Below are 25061 nucleotides of genomic sequence, written 5' to 3'. Positions count from 1 at the left end.
ACTTAATTTTTTCACTTCTCTTTGGTCATGTTCACTCAGCCTTGATGGGAATGAAGTAAATGTTTCATTGTTTTCTCTGTGTTTGGCCGAGCCTTAGGCCACAGTACCGCACCAAGTTACTAATTTTTATGCGTTTGACTGGTTGTCTCTGCAGTAAGTCCATTATGAAAAAAGAAGTTTGCCTCCATGAATAGCTGAGGTTGACAGCAGCAGTAATCTGTAGGCTTAAAGATTTAGAAGGCATATTGACAGGCACATAACATCATTTTATAAAACAGCAGTCACTTCTGTGTTGACTTGCCTAGTCACAGGCTTTGCCCTAAGAGTACCAGATGTGTGTTCACTGCTGTAGGGCAGCCCTTAAATAAAAGGAAAACAGTTGTACTCATAACTATTGTCCCACCACGTTTATGTCGATGGATATACCTTGCTGGGCTCATTTATTTTTGCAGCACAAAGGGTCCCATACTAAGCAGGGCCATCACTAGCAATTCTGCCTACCACTGTGTCATGCCTTCAGCATTCTGAAAGCCAGTCATCTTGGTCCAAGCCTGATCTCATGTAGCCGTTGTATGTGGTGTCTTCAGCAGCAGGGTCTTACCATCTGGTTCTGCTGTACGGCCAACATCAGTAGCAGTAGTCATAGTCCGTGGGTCTCAGAAGTCTCCCTGACCATCCACTCACAGGGAGGGGCTCACCTTTGGCACTGAGAAAAATTCAGTAACCTTAGGACTTCTGGGAATGCCCTTTTTCCACCTAGTGTAGGGTGTTATGTATGTTTAAACTCTTTAATTGCTGTTCTCTGTTTTTCTAGGTACCTTTTCAGCTCTGTAAAGAGACTTAGAGGTTAACACAACTAATGAAACCTTTCTCACCAAGGGCAGTGGCAGAGGGGTGGCATGGTCTCTGAAGGCCCATTGCTATTTGCTCTAAGCCAGTGCTAGTGGATCTTGGGTAGATAAGGGTAAGAAAAAGAAATTTAAATAAAATCCAATAAAGCATGAAAGGATATCAAGTGTTTCCTCAAAAGAATAATGTTGTGTGCAATGGCATTATCTTACTTTTCCTATTGCTATGAGCAAATATATGACAAAAACAACTAAAAGAAGAAAACATCCTGACTCATAGTCCATCAAGGTAGAGAAGTTACAGCATCATTTTGTCCAGTTTATACATTCCATCACCCTGCCCAGAGAATGATTCCAGGCACAGTAGACAGTCCTCTCACCTCTGTTAACTGAATCAAGGAATACCCAGTGCCCTATTGCCCATTTAATTCTCGATCTCATCAAGTTGACAGTTGGCATTAACCATCACAGGCATGGAAGGGAGACATAGTGTCTAATCCTTCGTAGTCCAGTCATTTTCTCCTAGCCATCAAACCTCCTCATCCTAACATACTGACGCTGCTGTAGGATCTAGCAGACTGAGGCAAGCTTTCAATGCTTGTCTAGACTCAGATCTGAGGGAGAACAAGGCCATGTTCTAGCCCTGCTGTTTCTGCTTCTGGAGTTATTACCTGGTTCTGACAAGTTCAGCCAGATCAGTGGCTCTTTTTCCATCGTCCACACATGACCACTAGACTGAGCAAACATATTCTACCCCCAATATATGTGTAAGAGAGAAAAATATACAACACACTCTAGAAGGATAGTTGCCCATCCTTGGGACAAACTTATTTTTCATCTACATTGTCATGTGTGTCTTTTGTGAACTGCTGGTGGTGCTTAGGTCCTTAAAAGCTCTCTAGCATATGTGGCATTGTTAGTTTTTTACCCCCTAGAAATTCCAGTTTGACACGAATCCTGTCACATTTGCCTCTAAGTAACTCAGACAGACTCCCTCATCTGCTTTACCTTTTTCTGTCCCCCCTGAATGCTTTATTACTTTATAAACTTGATTCACACTCCAGTCTAAGTTCTTTCAATATGTCAGAGCTTCTCTCTCATAAACAACCACATCCCTTCGTGAGATCAACAAAACCCTGAAGCTCCACAGGCCTGAGGTCATATTCTGCTGAGTTACTCCTCGCTTAGATCCCCTTTATAGTCTTATCTAGCCAAGTGAACTTGCTTGCTCTGTACCGAGTCCTCTCAGGAATGTGGTCCTTAAAAATATACTGTGTTTCAGTCCCTGATTTTTATAGGACATCAGCCAGTGACAACACTAGGTACAACAAGATTGTGTCAGCCAGTGTCTCACCTGGGTGCATCCGACTCATCTGAAACCCGAGCACCCATCTCCAGACTGTGGAGCTATTGTTCCCTCACTGTTATTAGGTTTCATCAGCCCTTGTTGGGGCTAGTTGCATGCTTTGACTCTCCCTGAGATGTGAATAGTCATCTATTCACTCCATACTAGGTGCTACTAACCAAAGAAATATCTATTGTACTCAAATCTAGTTTGGTGAACCATTGGGTTTATTTAGATTGTGTGGTGATTTGAATATGTTTGGCCCAGGGAGTGGCACTATTACAAGGTATGTCCTTGTTGAAGTACATATGTCCTTGTTTAAGGAAGTGTGAAAGTAGGGGTGGGCTTTAAGACCCTCTTCCTAGCTGCCTGAAAACAGTCTTTTCCTAGCTGCCTTTAGATAAAGATGTAAAACTCTCAGTTCCTCCTACTCCATGCCTGCCCGGGTGATGCCATGCTCATGCCTTGATGATAATGGACTGACACTCTGAAGCCCCAAGTAAATGTTGTCCTTTATAATAGAGTTGCCTTGGTCATGATGTCTGTTCACAACAGTAAAACCATAACTAAGAAAGAAGTTGGTACCAGGATATTCCTGTGATAGACCTGACCTTGTTTTTGCTTGGAAGAATGTGGATTTTGGGACTTTGGATTTGGAAAGCTTTAAGTGGGACTTAATGGGCTATCTTAGTAGGAATATAGAAGACATTGGTACTGAGGGTGATTTTAACTCTAGAGGTTGTTCTTCCAATGTTTTGATGAAGAATGGATATGCTCTTGAATGAAGCATCTGTCTAAGGCCAAGGTGAAGAGACTCAGATTAATTGCATTGAGAAAGGACGACTCAGATACCAAACATAGACTTTGTCCTCTAGTTTATTCTCATGAAGAACATTTGGGTCAAGCATAGCAAGCTTAAAAAGAAAAAACACAAAATGTATGATTCAAAGAGTAAAAGGGTACCAGGAAGTGAAGTGGAGCTAAGTCTGTGTTGAAGGTTATTAAATGGAATTAAGGGAGTGGTGACCTTGGAGCAAGATCCCACTTTATTGTTTATGCATTTGCAGTTGGAACAAAGGATAGTTGTACCTGGTTATTGTTTTCATTTGGTGCCACGAGCCGGCCGATATGGGCCTCCCTCAACCCGCAGGAGAAACTGGGGTCCTAGTCAGGTTGACAAGGCGTAGGCGAAGAAATGACGGCAGAGACGACACATGAAGTATAAGATCTAAATGTATTTCTTAGAAATGGCATCAGACTTTTACAGTCATTGCAAAAGAGAGATGGTAAATCTGGCAGCTCAATAGTTGAGGTACATCTGAGGCTATCTGAAACATACTGGGTCTAAAGCAGCAGCTATCTCCTCTGGACTGGTATTGCATCCCTTGGACCCAAGCGCTCTGGGCCCGGGGGAATGCGGATTGCATGAATCTGAGTCCTAGCCCATCTAAGTTCTAGTGCTAGTCCTTCTGAGAGTCCAAGTGCTAGTCCTTCTCCTTGTCCTAGTCCAAGTCCAAGACCTTCTTCTTCTCCCAGTCCAGTGCTAGTGAAAAGCAGGCTTAAGTAGCATACAGCAAGCAGGGCTGATGTCAAGAGTCACATCAAGGTCAGCAGGGTCTGGGAGCTAGGTGTGAAGCAGGAGGAAGAGGAGTGGAACTCTCCCTGTTTAGGTATTTTGATATTCCTAGGCTAATTCTCTGGTTCTGCTGGAGGCAATGACCAGGAGATTTTAATCTAGCATTTCCTGCTAGTTCTCTGGATCTAGCTTGGGGCAGGCAGTGGGGAATTCCGACCTGACCTAACACTTCTAGCTAATGTCCTTGAGTGGAAGCCCTTCCATTACTCTTTAGTAAGTCAAACATTAAACTAGGATAGTTGGAAACATTGTGTCGGCCAGGAGACAATGCCCAATCTTAGCCATTTACAAATCATTTCTTGGGGTACCTTTATGCCTAATTATGAGGGCGTGTTGATGATTGGAAAGACTGATCTGGAACAAGTCTGAGTTAGGAGATGCCAGTGACTAGTCTGAAATCCAGGAGGCACAGAATCCTTTTGGATTCTTATTGCCTTTTATCCCTTAATCAGGATTTTATCCCCGATATTTTGGATGTGACTGGAGTAGACGAGTGTGCGTAGCAATTTGGACTTTTAATCTGGCATGAACTATAATCCAGAAATGGAGGGCAAAATATGAAGTGTGGCCTGTGTTTTCTGTGTCCTCATATTGAGGTATAACACTCATGAAAATGTTAGGCCCAGGCGTGGTGTTACATATCTTTAATACCAGGAGACAAAGGCAAGCAGCTCTCTGTATACAAGGCTAGCCTGGAACAGAGCAAGCAGCTCTCTGTATACAAGGCTAGCCTGGAACAGAGCAAGTAGCTCTCTGTATACAAGGCTAGCCTGGAACAGAGCAAGTTTCAAGTAGAGAAAACTTACGTCTTTTTTTTTTTAAACTTTTATTGCATGATTTCAATTTATCTAAATTTGTTAACATTTAAGAACATATTTTAAGTAAATAGAATTAAAAATCACATTCTTGTTTCCCTTTTGTACCCTTACTCCTCCCAGAGACCCCTCCTTCAATACTTATAATATCTTTTTTGTCATATTCTTTAAAATTTATACAACACTATAACAATGAAAATGAGTATTATAAGTTTTTTGATATAAAACAACAATCAATTTAACAGTCTTATGTAGATGCTTGTCTACAGCAATAGTGAAAATACATTTTTCTCAATATAAATTTTAAATAACTCCAAACATATTAACTATATACTTCAAAATAATACATCACTGCTAGTATTTTCTTAAATGTACATAAATATATAAAGTCTTTTTGTTTATTTTGTATTTAGTAGAGTTTAAAATCTTGGCTCTTACTGTGGTACAAGCCCAGAATAAGAACAATTTTTAGACATTGGATTTCATTGTAATAAGGCTGTACTTCAATGACCCTCACACCACCAAAGGATTTTACCTCCATCGTAGCTAAGATGAGAGATGACAGTTCTGATGCACCAAGAAATGAATTGTAGGCTCGATTTTTGGATACAGACTTCCTGTTATGGTCAAAGCTATTTGACTTGAGTGAGTGACTTTATTCTCAGCCCACAGAGAACAGGTTACATTCATTTAAGAAATGGTGTAGGTATTAAGATGGTCTATCCATAAAGTCATTCACCAACTGGAAAACTTATGTCTTAAGTGTATGGTACACCTTTAATCCCAGAACTCATGAGACAGAAGCACACAGATCTTTGAGTTTCAGGGTCAGTCTACACAGGTTCCAGGATAGACCAGCTTAGGCAGTAAAGGATGTACTAGAACAAGCAAGCAGTAGAACTTGGCAGCTTCAGCCATGTGGTTCTGGCTTTAGAGGCAAGGGTAGAAAGAGACTGTTGGGACAATTGATGCTGGTTAGCTAGAGTCCTACTGATCCCCCCCCCCTTTATTCTCTATGGTTTTCTTTCTTAATAATCCCTATATTCACTTCCTATCAATTGATTGTTTGCTCTGCCTCTTGACCTCTGGTTGACTTTATTTAATTCTGTTTATAATATTCAAGCAGGAAACTCTTGGATTAAAGGTATGTGCTACTGCTGAGCCATACCACAAATAAAAACAGGTATTTTTCTAAACACAGTTGTGGGGTTGACAGTGTGATCAGATATCCTGCAATAAACCAGAACAGGAAAAAACAAACCAAAAAACAGGGAAAAGGAGCCAAAGAAAAGGTGCAAGAAACATACAGATGTAGAGACCCGCACACATCATAAAAACAAAACTGGAAACTATGGAATGTAAGCAAAAGAATTTAAAGGTTAAAAAATGGGGGGTGGGGGGGTTATGCCCAGACACAGCATTATAAGACATAAAAATACATTCAAAATTACCATTATTTGTTTTGTGTTTGCCATCTCTGCTGGCCACCTTTAGTATGGGTTGTATAGCCCGTGAAACTCCACTGGAGAAAAGTTAATTTTTTTCCTTGAGAGTAGTTACAAACTGGGTTAGGGATCTGGGCTTGTGTCCACTTCCCCTCTCAGCCCTGGGACCCCATGTGGCTTAGACCTGTGTAGGCTTTGTGCATGCTGCCTCAGTCTCTGTGTGTTGTATCTAGAAGGCCTTGTTTCCTTGTTGACCTGCTTTCCTACTGACTCTTACAATCTTTGTGCCTCCTCTTCTGCACAGTTCTCTTGAGTCCTGAGGGAGGAATTTGATGGAGACATACTGTTTAGGATTGAATGTTTCAAGGTCTTCCACTCTGCACATTGTCCAGGTGGGGGTTGTTCCCATGTACTTTTGGAGAAAGCTTCTCTAATGATGGCTGGGCTAGACATGGATCTATGCGTATAACAGAATGTCATTAGGAGTCATTTTATTGCTACAATTCTCTAGCAGAATGGTAGCATTTGGTTTTCCCCCAGGACCATGGCTTATCTAGTTTCAGATTCTTGGCCACCTTGGCAGTATTGAGCATGGATTATGTCTTATGGAATGGGCCTTAAATCCAATTAGATATTTGTTGGTTGCTCCCACAACTTTTCTGCCACTGTTGTAGGTGGGTCACCATTGTAGATCACAGGGTTTGTAGCTGAGTTGATGTTTACTTTTCTCCTATGGAAATGTGCAAAGTCCTTCCAGTACCATGAGCACTAGTCAGTAGGGATGAAGGCTTTAGGTAGGCAAATAGATGTTGTCTTCAGCAATGGGGCCTTACTGTATATTTGTGGAGAACCACCCATAGCCTTGGCAGTAAATCGCCTGGGATGTTTGGGGTTTTCTATGGGGCTTCTTGGGCCAACAAGTCAACTAGGTGTTACCCATTCCTGGCACTGGGGATTTCATTTGGTTACAAGAGATGTATAATTGGGCCATTGTCTCTCCCATAAAACCATCCCGATATCCCCTCCTTTACTCCCTTTTTCCTTTCCCCTCAGTGTTTGAGCTTTGCATTCAATTCCCTAGCCCTTGTCCATCCATAGCTACCTATTTTATTTAACCTTTCTAATGAGATTCCCCTATCTCCCATCTCTTACTCTACACTTAACATCTGTGGTTATATGCATTGTAGCCTGCTTATCAAAGACTAACAGCTTACATCTTCATATAAGTGAATACATAACCTCTGTGTCTTTGGCACCTGGGTTACCTCACTAAGGATGATTTTTTTATGTTCCATCCATTTATCTGCAAATTTCATATTTCCATTTTTAACAGCTGAGCTATATTCCATGTAAATGTACCACATTTTCTTTATCCATCTATTGATAGACATCTATGCTGGCTCATCCAGTAGAATGCAGATGAGCAAATGTCTCTGTAGTAAGATGTAGAGTCTTTTGGATATGTGCCCCAAAGTGGTCTAGCTGTATCTTGAGGTAGATCTGTTCAGCTTCCTGAGGAGCTGTCTTCCATAGTGGATGTCCAAGCTTGTAGTCCTACCAGCAATGGATGAGAGTTACAATGTTGGATTTTCAAAAGACAGTTTCTTAGTTTCTTTGAAGTATAGTATATACTTGAGTGTATTCACCCCTATGCTTTTGTCCTTCCTGTTCCTTCTCCCCATCAGCTTCCTTTGTTGTTCCCCCAGTTTTTTTTTTTCTGCTGGTGTGTGTGCATGTGTATATGTGTTTGTGTGTGTGTGTGTGTTTGCACATGCGCGCACAATTGCTATGATAAAATAATTAATAACAACTTAAGGAAAAAAGGATTTATACACATGTACACATGTCTTATGTATCTGTAAAATCTAGGATACACAAATGATGGAAAAGATAGAAAAGAATATCTGATGTTCTGAGTCTGGCTTATTGTCTTTATACTGTCTTAATATTGTCTTAATTGCCCCCATCACTTGTAACAATTTCCCAACAAATGACCAAATTTCAGTCTTCTTAAATTCCATTGAATATGTGTACTTACATACACATGCGCTTTCCTGTCCTGTTGACTGACAATTAGGCTGATTCCATAGTTTGTCTATGATATGTAGTGCTTGTACATATTTTTGCTTTTTTTTAAAAAAAGGTTTTCTTCATAGGCCAGGCTGGTCTTGCACTTGTGATGCTCCTACCTCAGTCAGAAGTGTTGACACTCAAGGATCTACTACTTGCTTTGCCCTGTCTTGTTTTATTTTAAAATGTGTTTTCGGTAGAATTCTTTATGTCCCTTAATAAGATAAAACTTAAACAGTAGATAGTAGATATAGTGCATACATTTTTGTTGTTATTGCTTTTGTTTTCTTGAGACAGGATCTCACTATGTAACTCTGGCTGTCCTGGAACTTACTATGCAGACTGGTAGGCTAGCTTTGAGTTCATAGAGCTTCATTTACCTGCCTCTGCTTTCTGTGTGCTGAGATTAAAGGTACACCAGTATACCCAACTTAAAGTCACATAATTTTGATGATTACTCCCGTTTCAGATGTAACCCTGGTAATATGACAGTGGCAGTTGCTCTACCCTGGGCTTTGTCCTTATTCTCTCATGACTCATGAAGATCAGCCAACCTAAAGAGAGAAAGCTTGTCTTTTGTACCTTGAAGTTTTTTTCTCCCAGGTTTCATTCACAAGTTTGAAAAAAAATTTTATGGCTAAGAGATGGAAAAAAAATAAGGACAATACAGTAATTTTTCTTTAAGCTTGGTTTACTAAAAGTCTTTTTAATTTTGAAGTTAAATTCCTTCATCTTATAACATCCTTTCTAGTGACATAACATAGGATCAACTTGCTTCTGGGTGCCTTTCTTTACTATTTCCCCCTTCCCTCTCTTCTTCCCCCCTTCCCTTCTTCCTTCCCTCCTTCCTTCCTTCCTCCCTTCCTCTCTATCATTTTCTTTACTTAGTTAGTAAGTAGCTGATTAATGAGTCCCCAGGAAAGTTTTCAGGCTTTACTGGCATAAATTCAAATGCCCGAGAACTAGTATATTAAAATACAGAATCCTAGATTGACACATTGGTTAATATCTACTCTTCTGAATTCTCCTAGCCCTTTTCACCCCCTCCCCAGTTAATCCAGAATATATTAGGGTTAATGTTCCTATTGGTCTGTATCATAGCATGTAAAATAATATAATGCTTATAACTTAGTATTATGAGGAAATTGACAGAGAAAGAAAATGTTAACTTGTGTGACCTTACCTGCAAAGTGACTAATACCCACTGAAAGGCAAAAAAGTAAAGTCATGTATGTATACAGAACTAAAGGGAACAGACCTCAGTGTCATAAAGGTTTTATGTGACACACCCACATACAGCATCATTCCAAACAGAGAAAACCTGAAGCAATCTAGTTAAAAACAGGAGTGAGATAGACTGTCCACTCTCCCCACTCATTTTTAGTATAGTACTTGAAACACTGGCTAGAGCACATAAGGCAATAGGAGTAAATAAAAGGGATACAGATAGGTAAAGGAAATCATTTCTATTTGCAGATGATACGTTAGACATAAAGATCTCAAAAATTCCATCAGAATTTCTAGAAATTTTCTAGAAATAACAAACTTTGAGCAAAGTAGCAAGATACAAAGTTAACTTGTAAAAATCATTAATTTTTCAATATATCAGTAACAAACATGTTAAGAAAGATCATGGGAGGACTCATTCACAATAGTGCTCTCTTCCCAAGTCTTAAGAATAAACCTAACCAAGGAGGTGAAAGACATCTTTAGAAAATGGAACAACTTCCCAAGCTCATGGATTGATAAATTGTAAACATATTGTAAACATGTACATGTTAAGAAGATTACAGATTCCATAGAATCCCAATAAAATTTACATGATATTCACCAGAAGTAATTGTTATCTTCAAGGCTTACTGCCTCCATCTGCTAACTTAGGCCTAGTCCTGATAGCTTCTAGCTGCTGTACAATCTATTCTAGGCCTAGAATGGTTTCAGACTTTGAGACTTACTGCTGAATAAGCTCATCCTTTCTAGTTCTTTCTGAGCTATAGCTGATTGGTTCAACTCCACTGTTCTGTCTCAAATTCCTCTCCAAGTTGACTGGCTTTCTTGTAAGAGTTGGGCATATCCTATTCTGCCAGATAGTCCTCTGATTCATCACGTGGTCTACCCCTCAAATAGACATCACTTTCAAACATGGGTGCTCTTTTCTACAAACTAAATTTACCTTCATTGTTTGAGGTTAAAGATGGGTGCTAAGGGTATGCCTGTATTCCACCCAGGGGGATTAAAGATGTGTGTTAAGGGCAGAGCCACACCACAACTAGAAACAGGTTTTTCTAGTAAACAACACAATCTCAGGGGTTCACAGTATGATAAAATATCTTGCAATACTAAAGTTCATATGGAAGTAAAAAAGAATCCACTTGGCAAAAGCATCCCTGAATAGAAAGATCACCGTGCCAGATTTCAAGTTGTATTACAGAGCTAGAATAGTGAAGACATCATGGTGCTGGCACTAAATCAGACATGTAGATCAGTGAGACAGAATACAAGACCCAAATTGAAGTGCACTTAGTTAAAGTGGTATGATATTTGACAAAGTTACCAAAAATATATGGTAGAGGAAAGACAATATCTTTAATAAATGATGCAGGAAAAATTGGATGTCCACATGGAAGAGAAGGCATTAGATACATATCTATCATCCTGTACAAAAATCAACTTGAAATAAATGGAAGTCCTCAGTGTGAATTCTGAAATATCAAAACTGATAGAAGAAAACAGAGGCAGGACTTCCAAAATGCAGATACAGAAAGACTCCCTGAGCAGGACTCCCTTTGTTCAGGAATTAAGAAACTGATAAATGGCACATCATAAAGCTCAAAAGCTTCCATACAAGAAAGGATATATCAATGAAGTGAAGAGGAAAACGTGCAGAGAGAATCTGTGCCAGGCATACACTAAGAGGCTTAATACTCAGAATCATAAGCAATTCAAAAAATAGTCAAGAGAACAAATGACCAGATTAAAGAATGGGCTATCAGGCAGAACAAAGAGTTCTTAAAAGAAATTAAAATGACTTTAAAACATAAAAATGTTCAACATCCTTAGCAATTATGGAAATGCAAATTAAAGCTACTTTGAGTTTTCATCTTATTCCAGTCAGAATAGAATCAAGAAGACAACTGACAAATGCTGCTGGTGATACCGGGGTAGGGAAACCCTCATTCACTCTTGTTGGGATTGCAAACTGGTACAGTAATCATGGAAATCAGGATAGGAAAGCCCTAAAATCCTAAAAATACATCTTCACATGACGCATTTATACCACTTCCCAGAGGACTAAGTATCTTACTACAGAGATTTTTTTGCTCAGCTATGATCATTGCCGTTCTGTTCACAAGAGCTTAGGGGTGGAGGCAGTCTAGTTGATTGATGAGGAATGAAAATGTAGTGCATACACAAATGAATTCTGTTCAGCTTTAAACAGAAATATGATTGTTTACTGTCTGTGCTTATTAATGGAGTGTTACACCCATGTTCTGGAAACATGGCTTTATAAATACTTTTGAATTAACTGACAAATGAATATAAACAAAGTAGTGTTTCAAGGAAAAAAGAAAGAAAGAAAAAAAGAAACTGCAGGCAAATGGATGGAACTGTAAATAATCAGAGGTAACCCCAACCCAGAAAGGTGAGTGCTGTGTTCTTCTGTATTTGTGGATCCTAGTTCTTTCTTAATCTTTGGATTTGATAGTATAACTTAGGAGTAGCCACAGAAGCTGGGAAAGTAGAAAGAGGTCTTGCTGATGGGAGGAAGAAAGCCCTAAGGAAATAGTGGACACAGTGCAATATAGAAAGAAAACGGAGAAACAGGGTAGGGAACTTCATTTGGTAGGGAGTAAGGCTAGTACAGAGGGAGACACAGAGTGGTAGGACAAAAAATCTAAAGCTTTTTAACAGGCCATTGAGAGACATATTTTATTAACTTACTTTAAAATACATATAGATGTGCATATGTGCCTGGGTGTGCTCTCTCTCATCCTTGTCTGATTGTGACAACTGCAACAAACTTAAAAACATACTTGCTTTTTATTTTTATAATATCCTCAACTATTTTGCACCATTATCTCTAATAGCAGAGTCCACCATACCAGTTCTTTAGACTTCATCATAACACTTTGACACACTACTAGCATTTTTTGAAACAGTCAATTTTCAGGTAGGTTTGTCAAGGCAAACACAACTACTTATATTGGGTATCCTTGCTTATACTGTGAACTTAATTTAGCCCTTGTTATATCCACATAACATAGAATAGTAGTTGTCTCTGTTTTAAGCTGAGGAAATTAAGATTCAAGCATTTTAACTTTTCAGGTCTCATAGCTATAGGAGTTTTATGGGGCAGCTCCAGAGTCCTGCATGGTTTAGGACTTGACCTACCTAGGGTGAAGAGGATTGAAGAAAGTACAGACATTTACAGAAAAGGTGGGATTCCATGTGTGCTTTGCTGGAATCTCAGCTTTGCTTAGAGAATCGAGTTTGCTAACCTTAGTAGGAGGACTCTAGAAACTCACAGGCACAGTCATCCCTGAGGAGGAAACTGCAGTTGACAATTTTATGTACAAACTGGTTTTAGCTGACAGTCCATAGTTCCTGGAGTCAGCACTAGACCCCAAAGGCTCCACCAACCCCAAAAGATTCCGCCATCCCCTACTCCTGAGCCAGGAAAGCCTTGCCTTTCCTGAGAGTCTGATGTATCCAGGTCCTTGCATCTAACCCTGACAGTATGACACATTCACTCAGGACTTCATCTGCTCCCTACAGAAATCTGCTACATGCTATCAATAATTATAATAAAATAGCAAATAATGTTCAAAGTCATTTGAAAATATTTTGTTACAATGGCAAAAAGGATATTGTTCAGTCAGTATTGACAGGAATAGAGTAGTATTTCACCAGGTTAGACTTTAATAAACAGTAAAAGACTTGCAGAGGAGAAAACAGGTGGTTTCTTTTTTAATTCATTTTAGCAGTAGTATGAGAGGGGTGTTTATTGCAAGGGACTGGTGACAAGAAGACCCATTAGGAGGATACTGAGATAGTTTAGCTTGTTACTCCTTAGCAATAATAACAGTAGGAGAGAAGGATGAAACTGTTAGAGCTTCCCAGGTAATGAGATGAGATGAGCAGGAAGAAGGAAAGCTAGTGTTACCCTCAAGTTTCTGCTAAAATACAGAAGGTAGTGTTTGTGCTGAAGGGAAAACAACTGATTTGAATTTCATGGACCTAGAGCCCGGAAGAAAAATCTGCAGAGGTGCAGAATCCCATGCTTTTACAAGTGTTGATGTAGATGCCAAGAACAAACCTCCAGGAAAGCAACACCTGAAAGAACAGAACACAAGCCATTAAGCACTTATAAGGCATGATCAGAAGATTGAAATCAAGGATTAGATGTTAAGGAGAAGCAGAGATTTGTCAGCAGTGTTAATTAGATTTGTCAGTAAGAGTTTGATCTTAGTGACTGTCCCCAGTATAACCTCTGCAGAGTGGTCTGGGAAAAAAAAATTGGTTGTGGTTGGTTGAAGTATGATTTTTGAAGCCTTCTGGTTTTGTTTGTTAGACTGGATCCTCAGGTAATCATTCTGTCCTAAAACAAGGTTTTCCAAAAAATGATTTTCTTGACATTATGTGCTCACAAGAGGAGATTAATTTTATAATTATGGAGTGGAGATATCTTTAGACACACACACAATGCTGTGCAACAATGTTTCACTCCAACTCAATTGACATTTTCATAAAGTATATGAAAAACAAGGCATAAACTAAGAAGATAATTACAGCCAGTTTAACCCAAAGGAGTAAGTACGTAGAAAACTCAAATCTTACTAATCTATTAAAAGAGGCAACCTATATAGAAATAAAAAGATGGAAAATATGAACTAGGTAATGTACAGGAAGAACAAGATAAGACTGTCCAAATGTTTAAATCTGCATTCTAAGTACCCGTGAGACTGAATTGATAGAACATCTCATGCAGTGTGTGCTAAAAGTAGTGTAATATATTAGGGAAAGTATTTGGCACTGCCCTTCAAAAATAGCAAATACATAACCCTAAGTCTAGCATTTTTCTTCTGGGTATAAAAGAGTATCTTAAAGATGTGGACCAAGAGACCTCAAGACATCTCTCCCCTTTAGAATCTAGTGTGTCTCCACTTCTCTTTTAGTGATGTGAGCAAGTCTCATGGATTAAATGCCCATCTATCAGAGACAATGGAACTTATTTCTCAGATTATATCTTTGAACCCCAGAATAGTTAAAGCAGTGGTCTCTTAGATGAGGCATTATGTCCTGATGCCTTTGGAACGAACATCTTAAATGTCACATGTCCACATCTTGCATCTTCTGATCCCCAGGACCATTTCATCCATTTTGGACTCATACAAGCATCTTCATATTGCATGGATACTCTAGGTCCAGTCCTTTGTGCTTTCTATTCCTGGGTCGTGGGCTGTATAAAAATGTTTAACGTAGGTTTTTCAAGTGTTGTACCATAGTCCAGCAAGCAATGTGTATAAATTAGATGAATTCTTTTAAGATGTAATTCAGATAATGTCTTAAAGTCCATCATCAGTGGCTACCTTGTTTCACTCACAGTAAAAGCCAGAGACCTGACAGTATCTTACAAGGTTCAGGAGAATATTTTTCTTGTCTCCCTACTACCTCTCTGGCCATGTTCCTCGAGTAATTCTAGTATTCTAAGGCAGCTTAAGCATGCCTGTCATGTCCCTTAGGCATTTGTTACTGGTTGCTTTCTCTTATTTTTAAAAAAAAAAAGATCTTTCCTCACATTAAATCTTTACTCAAAAGTGACCTTCTCAGTGAAACTTAGACAGATCACTAAGTCGTATTATTTACCTTCAGACATGTTTTCACATACATACTTGCAAACATATATGGTTCATCTCAATCTGCTTGATTTATTATGTATTTATTATTTTTTTAAAAATTTAAATGGGGTTGTGGTTTAAATAGGAATGGCCCTCATAGATTTATGTGTTTGGATACTTGGGCATAAGGAATTGTGTTATTAGGGAATGTGTCCTTGTTGGAGGAAGTATGCCACTAGGGGGTGGAGGGCCTTGACTCAAGCTAGGCCCAGTGTGGCAGGGTCTCTTTGCTGCTCATGGATCAAGATGTAGAATTCTCAGCTCTGTCTCCAGCACTATGTCAGTCTATATTCTGCCATGCTTCCTGCCATGATGATGATGGACTAAAGCTCTGAAACTATACACCAGGCGCAATTAAATGTTTGCCTTTATAAGAGTTGCTGTGGCATGACTGAGACAAATGCAGATACTCATAGCCATGCATTGGACTGAGGTGGGGGACCTCTAGAGAAGAGTGAGGAGAAGGATTGAAGGAGCTGAAGGGGATTGCAACCCCATAGAAAAAAAAAAAACAAAACAAAAACAATTGCTGTGATCATGGTTTGGTTTCTTTTTACAGTGGTGAAACCTTAAGACAAGGGTATAAGTGCCAAGGCATGCATATGGACAATTTGCAGGAATCCAGTTGTGTTAGTCCACCATGTGGAAACTGGGGGTTAAATTTAGGCTGTCAGGTACTATTTGTAAGCGCCTTTACCCTGGGCCACCTCTTCAAATGTAAGATTTATTATTTTCATTTACTAATCTGTCCCAAATGCCTAGACAGAATCCAGCATGTGAAAGATGAAGTTACAGAAGATAATACTATCTAATTTTATAAGCCTCAAAGTTAAATAAATTAAGTTGGTTAGATAAAAGATTGTTTTCCTTTTAATTTTTTTTTCATGATACTGGAGTCAGACCTAGAACCTTGTGCATTGTTAGGCTAGCTAAGTAGTCTACCATTAATATACTTTTCAACTAGAAAACTGTAAAGATAAGAATAAAAGCAAACTTTTGAGGAGCAGGCACAGCAGTGTCCATCCCTGGGCCTACTGCTTAGGTTTAGGAAAGTCACTTCAGTGTGCTTAATGGCTGCCATTAATTTCCTTTCTGTCCATCAAATAGTGTCTAACCAATTTTATTAGTAACTTAAAAGAGAGTATGAGGTCTCTTTATACTAATTTTGGTAAGATAAGCTGTGAAACAGGATGTAGTTACAGTTGTAAGAAATAAGTTCAAGCTATGCCTCCAGACGCAGCTTTAAGAGCAAAGCAGGTAAAGGAGCAGAGAAATCATAGGTCTTAGAGTTTGGACATTGAAGTCATTGTCTTGACAGCAAGTGTTGAGGCAGAAAGAAAAAAACAACTCGCTGTCAAAATACTCAGCATAGGAGGGCCGAGTGGCAGCAGTGCTAGAGGACAGGGAAGTAAACGCCCATCCCACAGCCTCAGGGGGAAATGTGTTCACAATGGAATAAAAGGTTAACAATTACTCTCTCCACGTGGAACAAGTGTCACTTCTCCGCTGGGGTGTCTGACATCCCTTTATTGAGTCCAGTTGCCAGGGCTGTGTCTTGCCAGGTTTATTTTTTTTTACCTTCAGGAGAGACACTGGGCCTTTAAATAGGGCCTGCACTTTAACATGTGATTATCATATGAAGAAATGCTGCCTTTGCCTGTTACTTAGCTGCTCTTGGCTCAGCTTCTCTAGTAATGATGCCTCTGCTTGCATTAACAAGTAGGGCACTCCAGATGGTCCATCTCAACTGTGTAATCATTAGTTTTGAGAGACAATGATCATACTTTTATTTACAATAACTATTAGTTATTGAGTGGCACCAAACAGTGTATTTCAGTGTAACTTGATTCTCCCAACAGTGCTTTGAGGTTGATCACTTTAACCTCTCCACAGGAGACAGAGTCCACTAATAGTACATTGCCATGCTAGTAAGTATTGGAGTTCATTTTAACTTTCAATATCATCCAGTACACAAATCCATCTCCCCCACTGTGCTACATGTTATAGATCCCCACCATTACTTGTGTGTGTGAGCAATTGATAATGTTCCTCTGAATTTATATGACATCTTAAGTAATTTACGTGGCATATTTTTTTCCAAAAGAAATTTACATTTTCACCTCTATTAACTGAGTATTTTTCACTTTCCTGCTTTTTGGGATGTGTATTGTCATATTTTATAAATATGAGCAAGAGTACTATCCACTAAGAATCTTTCCATAATGCCAAGAGTAAGTTCTACTTTTAAAATAATCATTAAAAAGAAGGTACACTATCAATAAAAGCAGAAGCCTTCATTAGCTTTCAAGGAAAAACAAACCTGAAATATATTCCACCTTAAGGAACTTGTTATTCAGTTCTATTTTGTGGGCAATTCTCTGTGTACTATAGACATTGCTTAGATATCAGGCATTAAATGCTCACAAATTACACTCATATTTTGGATCAAGGCTTTGGAATTCATTTTATCCAAACTTTCTATGTGAAAGGCAGCAGCACCGTTTGGATTAGTCAAACGGTAAACACAAAAGAGGATGGTTTTCCATCGGGTGCGTATCCACCACGTTCTGCTGATTAGCGTTTACTCTGGCTCTTAAGGCAGAACGCAGTGCTTTCAGGGAAGCAGCTGAAGACGCCTTTAAATCCGTAGCACCCGAGCAGAGGCTTTGCGCTGTTTTCTCTCCCAGTCTTTCCCGGTTCACTGCGGGTCATGTGACTTTGGTCACGTGACTCGGTCAAAGGATCTTTTCCTCTTACCAGCTTTGAGGAAAAAAAAAGCGAAACTGTTCTCCAATTAAAGCTGCTAACGTGTACTACGCCGTTTCCTTGTTGGGTTTTCTTGTTCGCTGGCTGCAGCTCCCGTAGAAACAAAATGAGTGGTAAGATTTGCTGTTTATGAACATTCGCTTTTATTTTAAAACATAGGAAGCTTTTGTATTAACCTAAAGCCGTGTTGTGTGTTTTTAATGCCAAATCTGTTCGCTTTAGAAATACTATAAATTGTTATGAAAATTGTAGACTCTATGAGCTAGAGTGATTTTAAATTTCACAGCATGTCCCATTCTAGCTGGCCTCTTAATTTTATTCGTGTTTTCTCTTTTAAGACTGATCTGAAAATTGGCATAATTTGGAAGCCATTGTGCACGACAGCAGTCAGCAGCCCGTTGCATATTTAATTTAAATGCTTAGACAGATCTCTTTTTTTCTAAAACATAATAAAGAAAAATTTTGAGTGTGAATATAAATTAAAAAGGAAACAATAGGTTTAGTTTATGTTAGGTAAAATGAATTAGGTGTAAATTATTGATGCTACATTTAAGAATTGGGGTGGGGAGTTTCTCATACTTAAGGCAAATGACAAATAGACTTGTACCCACTTTTACAGATTTTTAAAATAAGAAGTAGGCCCTTCACAGTAATACAACCACTCTGCTTTGGGGTAGATTTTGCCTAAAGCTTGTCAGTTCTGAAGGAGCTGTTAGGTGCACCTACAGTTGTTCAGGTACAGCTTTCTTGTGCCAGCTGTACATTTTATGTACCCCTATAACAGGTTTGGTTTCTTCCCTGGACACAGTCTGCTTTGCTGCATACAAATTTAAGACAGTGTGTAGTTAATTTCTAGAACTTTTTGAATTACAAAGTATTGTTGGACCTAGGAGTTTTTGTGTTAATAAGTGTGCAAGGGTTTTAGAGTTCTGTTACTATAGACACAGGACAAGCAAAATGGTGCTGCCAGCATTGTGGCTCTGAGTATCAGTACTTGTGTTTACTGTTTATGTATTGGGGGGTGTGGCAGGTTTATGTTCAATGTTGAATATATCCCACCATTATTTTAGATAAATCAGTACATAGCACTGATAAATTGCCTTTTTAAAATCTAACTATGTGGCATTTCTGCCTCCTAGTTAGAAAATTTACTTAAGTAGTCAAAGTGATCATGTCATAAAGGAGTCTTTTTTGAAACTAAATAATGAAGTGTTTCAAAAACTATCAGAGTAAACTGTGAGCTGAGTCCAGTGGCACATGCCCGTAATCCTAGCATTGTGGTGGATGAGATAGGAGTTATGAGTGCATCGCCTGGAAGTTACTGCTCCAGGAGCCACAGAGAAACAATATGGGGTTTAGTTGTTTTGATTAAAGATCAAGTCTGCTTTTGAAGATGCCTGTGTACTTTCTTTCATTTCCACATCATCTTCATCAATCCCTGACTTAATGGTAATGACTTGACACAAGATTAAACTTGGCAGTGGGTGCGAAGAGCCTGTAGTCTAAGCTTAGTACATAGTCAGAGCTCAGTAAGTATTAATTTCCTCTATTAAGTAAACAAATACAATTTCCAATAAGATCTCTGGTTCTCAGCCAATTTTCATATTTTATAAATACTATCTAGGGTGGATCTTAAAAGGCTAGTTTACTGGTTTATGTGAATTAGTTAATGAATAAAGTGACCATTGGTGTACAACTGTTGCTCTTTCTCCAGAGAGCAGAAATGTGTTTTGAATGAAGCCTTTTTGAGTAGAGATTTTAAAGAGGCTCTCACAAATGCTATTTAGCAAACTATAGGTAATGTTTACTTAAATTTAGAATTGTGCTCCTGCTTTCTGTAGTGTTTTTCAAGGAAATAAAAACAAAAGTAGCCTTAATTTCCTTAGAGGCAAGACCTAATGACTCATAGCAGTTACTGACAGTGAGTAGCATTTCAATGTTTATGTGATGTAAATCCTAAGAAATGAAACTGTTCGCTTTTAAATTCCAGCTGTACCGCTTGGGCAAACTTAAGTTCCCTCTGCCTCATTTCTGTCTGGAAAATGGTAATGTTAAATATAGTTGCTCAATTAGATGATTATGAAGAGAAAAATATGTTTAAAACATGGCTTATAGTATTAGTGTTCGTGAATTATGATTAAGCTAATACTTAGAGGGGCTGGAGGGTAAATCAGGATTTAAAGCACTTGTTGCTCTTACAGAGGGCCTGGGTTCAGTTTTCTAGCATCCACATGGTGGCTCACAACCATCCAGGGTATCCAGCACATTCTGCTGACCTTCACAGACACCAAACACATGGATAAGCACACACGAAGGCAAACACTCACATAAGATACAGCTCTCAGGTAGTAGTCAGAAGACCTTCATTTACTTGGAGGCTGTGTTGTTACTTAACTATAAGAGCAAGCACTTGCTGGCTAGGCCTGAACACTGCAGCTCTATGCATTTTCCAGGTTTCTTTGGGACAAGTGTGTGGCTGACAGAGTGTAGGTGACACTGTGCACTGCAGAAGTCTGCACTCCCTCTGCTTGCTTTCTGGGAAATTTAGAACACACCTTGGCCCTGCTCTCCTCCCAGTTCTTCCATCTCTTCCTTCCTCCTTTCTACTTTCCCTCCTCTCTATCTAATGTTTCCTCCGTTCCTGCTTCTCTGTTGTCTTCTCTTTCTCTTCTTCCTTCCCTTTCTCTTCAGTTCCCCTTATTTGCCATGATTTAGTACTTTTCTTCTCTAAGCCCAGTATCTAAACATTTTCTTTTCTCTTTCTTCAAGGCCCCCCATAACCCCAGGTTGCTCTGACCTCCCCTCCCATCCCTAAAAAGGCTAGACCCTGGATTTGCTGAGACCTGCTTGCTTTTCAGTCACAATGGCCCTGAGCAGTGGTACCATTCACCTCACCAGCAAATTTTCTGCATGTAAAAGAGATCACTACCGTCCCCCCAAGCATATATATATATTTGTTATTTTTTTACCAGATCTGTTGATACATTTTCTTCCTTGTATTTCTGAGTTCAAGGCCAGCCTGGGCTACAGAGTGAGTTCCAGAGCAGCTAGGCCTACACAGAGAAACCCTGTGTCGAAAAGAAGAAAAAAAAAGAGAGAGAGAGAAAGATAATTTCTCTTATATATGTATATGTAAGATTTCTTTGAAATGATTAAAAACTGGAGCATATGAAATACTGCAGTCTAAAGTTACTGGGAGAGAAGATCCAAATGAGGTATTTTTCTAAAAAGTTATTTAAAGTGAGTGAGGTTTTGTTCTACAAAGAATAAAACTTTCAAGAGTACTTATTTTATTTTCAGGTGAAGAGAGAATAAGGTCTCATTTATAAAGGTTATCTGGAAAGATGACACTTTAAAATTAAAAGATAGAGTGCAAATGAAGTTCGAATTGTTTAAAATGTCCCTGTATTCAGGGAAAGCAGACTTTTCTCAGAGTAAATGCACATGTACATTCCTTCAACTGTTCTTAGCCCCAAAGACAGGACCACTGTACACTGTGCAAGTCCTTATTCTTAAGAACCCTTCAAAGACCTTACTTTTCCTCCTCTCAGTACTGCCCCTTCTGCCTTTGTTTATGTGTGTGTGTGGCAGGGGTTTGTGGGGGTTCCTTTTCCATTTCTAATTGATTTTTCTTTAAATACAAAGTTCAGTTTGATTTTCCTACTTGCACAATCATTAGAGTCACGTGGGGGTATTTGTACAGTAAATAATGATTAGAGATTATAAACTATTTATGTTTGAAAGCCTGTAAATCTTAGGTTTTAAATGTTATCCATAAGTATAAGAACTGAGCAAGTTTGAGAACTTTAGATGTACTTAAAGATAATACATACACTTCATAAAGTAAATCTTACATAAAAACATATATGTTATTATATATAACTTATATTAAAATGTTACATAAAACATAAAGTAGATGGTATATAAAAACACGGTAATTCTAATTTCTTTCCACGATATAAGATTACTATGAGCCTAGTGTTTTGCTTAGGTGAAGTAGTCACATTGCTCTCTGTCTTACCTTCCTAAGCACTGATGGATTATTGCATCATTTCTGTAACCTATTCAGGTCCTGCTCAGGTTCCAATGATGTCCCCAAATGGTTCCGTGCCTCCTATTTATGTGCCTCCTGGATATGCCCCACAGGTATGCTTTTTGTATTGTATTTCTTTGTTTGTATGTATATATGTAGATAGATAACTGGTTAATAGGTAGGTAGATAGGTAATGTTACTCTCCTTGATGTTGATTCTGGTGAAAATAATGCTGTGAAAGATCTGGAGATTATCCAGAGCAGTATCTACTATAAGTCCATTTCAAATATTTTACTATATTTGGAAAGGAGGGAAGAAAACATTGGTAGTATTCACCACTCAGAGTTGCCTTTGAGCAATAAATTCCAAAAGAAATTTTAGTTTTGTCTCCTTGAATATGCAGATTGTGTAACTAAGTTAAGTTGCTTACGCAGAGCTAAAGAGATGATTGATTTTAAGCCAGGATAGTGCTTCTAGCCTTGTTTCATAGAAAGACCTTCTGGTACTTCTAGTAATCATGTGGACACATTGTGGTAAGTAGAATTTGTTTCCATGTCTCCTTATAGCCCAGGCTGACCTCAGACTTAGTCTTCCTGCCTCCTGAGAGGCTGGATTGCATGTGTTTGATACTATACCTGCCTCCCATAGAAGAGCACTTAAGCCTGCAGGCCCGAGAATGAGGAGATCACTGTACTGCACACTGAAGCCCCTCCTGCCGCCCTGAGGACTGAGTGATATTATTGCTATCTACACTATAACCATCCCCTTCAGCCCTGAGACTGAGATCAGTGCCATCTGTACCATAATCTCACATGAATTGCCAATTTAAAGAATAAAGTATAGCTAGGTTGGATATACAAGCAAACAGAATTAACTTGTAGAACTGAGATGCTCAGTGTTTTCCACTACTGAGATTCTTTGTGCTCAGTGCTTGTTACATCAAGTCCCTACTATGGAATACTCATAATCTCTTCTAAGAAGCAAATTTCCATTTAAGTGCTCTTCAAACCATGTCTTACTTCCTCCCTTACTATAGCAGAATATCGGTAGGCTGTTGTGGTAGATTCTTGTTTAGATTATGAAACATACCTCTGTGTGACAGCAGAAATTTGTATGGGAAGATAGACGTCACCTGGAATATCAGAAAAGCTGGATCCTTTATTCAAACCTTTGCTGGCTGTTGGGTTTTGAGCATATCAGCTTCCTTGACTCTGTGTGCTTTCCTTGGAATGTGATTAAGACACAAGATTGTATATTTAAAAAGTACCCTGTAATCTTTGTAGATTAGCCTCTGGTCACTGTCACTACTTAAACTCCCTAAGCCCTTCATTTACTATAGTTTCCACTCTACATACAGGTTTACCTAACTTGCTCACTGCTGCATTCCAGACCTAAACACCTTTTATTTTTCTGCCTGGTCCCTGACCTTTAAAACTTAGAAAGCATTGGTATGATTTACTTCAGATTTTGATGGCATAACGTCTGTTTTTTTTCCTTCTGCTCTGTTGCTTTTCCTCAAAACTTTGTTCACTTATTCAGAGACTGTTATCTAACATAATTCAGTTCAAACATTTACTGAGTGTTATCATTACCAAACTCTGTTACATGCTGTTTACATAAAGATGAGTGGGACAGTTATTCCAGTTACAGGGTGTTCTTGTAGAGGTGGTGGTAGTTTGAATTTTAGTGGTGGTGGTAGTGGTTGTTTATTTGGGGCTCATTTTTGGCTTACTGTTTGATAGGTTCTCACTATGTAGCTAGACTGGTCTTGAATTCATGATCCCCTCTACTCTTTTCCCTAGTGCTGGAATTAGAGGAATGAATCCATGTGACAAGCCTATTCTGTTGTCTTAACAATACTTTCTGTTTTTATCACAACCCTCAATCTTGTCATTTCACTCAATCATGAGTGTAGAAGCAGATTTTTCAAGCATACACGTGTTTATCAGTTTGTTGATTGATTTTCTTTCTTAGGAAGATAATGTTTGCCACTTCTTATATACAGTAGTAGTCTACAGATGAGTAGCGGTATGTATCAGCCATCCTTGAGAATGAAAGGGGCAAGACTCTATCTCCCTCTAAAGGTTACAAAGTTCTTGTTTTTTTTTTTTTAGGAAGAAGCAAACAAAAAGCATAGTCAGTGGACAAATGAGTCTATTACAAGGAGAGCAAAGGCAGAAGTGAAAGTAGAGCTGAGTTGGATTGTGTTCGATAACAGCATGGCAGAGCAAGCCATGGGGAAGGTGTTAAGCTGAGTCTAAAGAAAGGTAGGCGTTTGCCTTGCCTTTATTGGGTGAAAACTGATTCTAGAAACAGAAACTGCCATTGCAAATGACCTAACATGAAGGTCCATCCCATGCCCAGGAGCAGTGCTGAGGCTAGTAGACCGGAACACAAATAGAGTGCGGCCATAGTGACTCAGCTCCTTTAGGGGCGCCAAACAGCTAGTGTAATAAATACTTAGAAGTCAGTCCATTATCTCTACATTGAGGTCCTAAATCCCTCGATGGGGAAAAACTAAGATTTCTGTTATTTCCATGAGATTTTTAGATTCCTTGGAGATAGGTGCTGCCTTTTAATTAATTCTACATTCTTGTACTCAGATTAGTATGTGTCCCACAAGTATTTGTCAAATAAATTGATGAATTTTAATAAGTCTTATGGGAAGCTAGTGAATTTATTACTATTATCTTGATTTAAAAATTATCTCTAGGAAATTTATTAGTTTGAAGTATATATATGAGATAATCCAAAGACAAAAATAGTCTCTTGAAATGTAAGTATACAGTAAGCCTAAATGCTCAGATTCTCATTATCCCCAGTTAACATACCTCAGTTTGATGACACATAATTTCTAGTACTAAAAACATTAATAAGATCCACATTGTACTCACAGCTAAGCACTTGACACATTGTCCAAAACCTGACATGTGAGCATAATGCTAGCACATCAAGAAGCCAGGAGTAGAAGGAAAGATGGAGGCATATGTATGACTATAAGAAAATGCAGGTTTGGCAGGAATGAAGTGGCACACATATTAATAACCACTGTCTAGTCTGCTTTTAGCATTTTACACTGTTTGCAACCTCAGTTGTTAGATTTCTAGTGTGTTTGCCCTTCAAAACCAGGAAGAAAACTTCAAACCTGACAGGCTGTTTAGAAAAGATGCTTTGTGGTCTGTAAGCCAAGGCTATATATATATA

At 38.8% G+C, this 25061-nt stretch overlaps 1 protein-coding gene across 6 annotated transcripts in view; it reads left to right on the top strand.

Annotated features, from left to right (window-relative positions):
* The window catches only part of Fndc3a (fibronectin type III domain containing 3A), a 155728-nt gene that overhangs the window by 82681 nt on the left and 47986 nt on the right, over positions 1 to 25061 (top strand). For 4 of the 6 annotated variants that reach the window (XM_031362252.1, XM_031362253.1, XM_031362257.1 and 1 more), the window contains one exon: positions 21894 to 21970. In XM_031362252.1, the coding sequence (XP_031218112.1) occupies positions 21894 to 21970 (77 nt within the window). Of the gene's footprint in view, positions 1 to 17800; positions 17938 to 19814; positions 19870 to 21893; positions 21971 to 25061 lie in introns of those variants that run through there. The other 2 variants (XM_031362256.1, XM_031362255.1) reach the window with 2 other exon arrangements.

This window comes from Mastomys coucha, unplaced genomic scaffold (genome assembly GCF_008632895.1).
Source record: "Mastomys coucha isolate ucsf_1 unplaced genomic scaffold, UCSF_Mcou_1 pScaffold9, whole genome shotgun sequence".
Taxonomy (NCBI): Eukaryota; Metazoa; Chordata; class Mammalia; order Rodentia; family Muridae; genus Mastomys; species Mastomys coucha.
The sequence above is the reverse complement of the archived record's forward strand: the minus strand, read 5'-3'. Positions and strand labels throughout refer to the sequence as shown.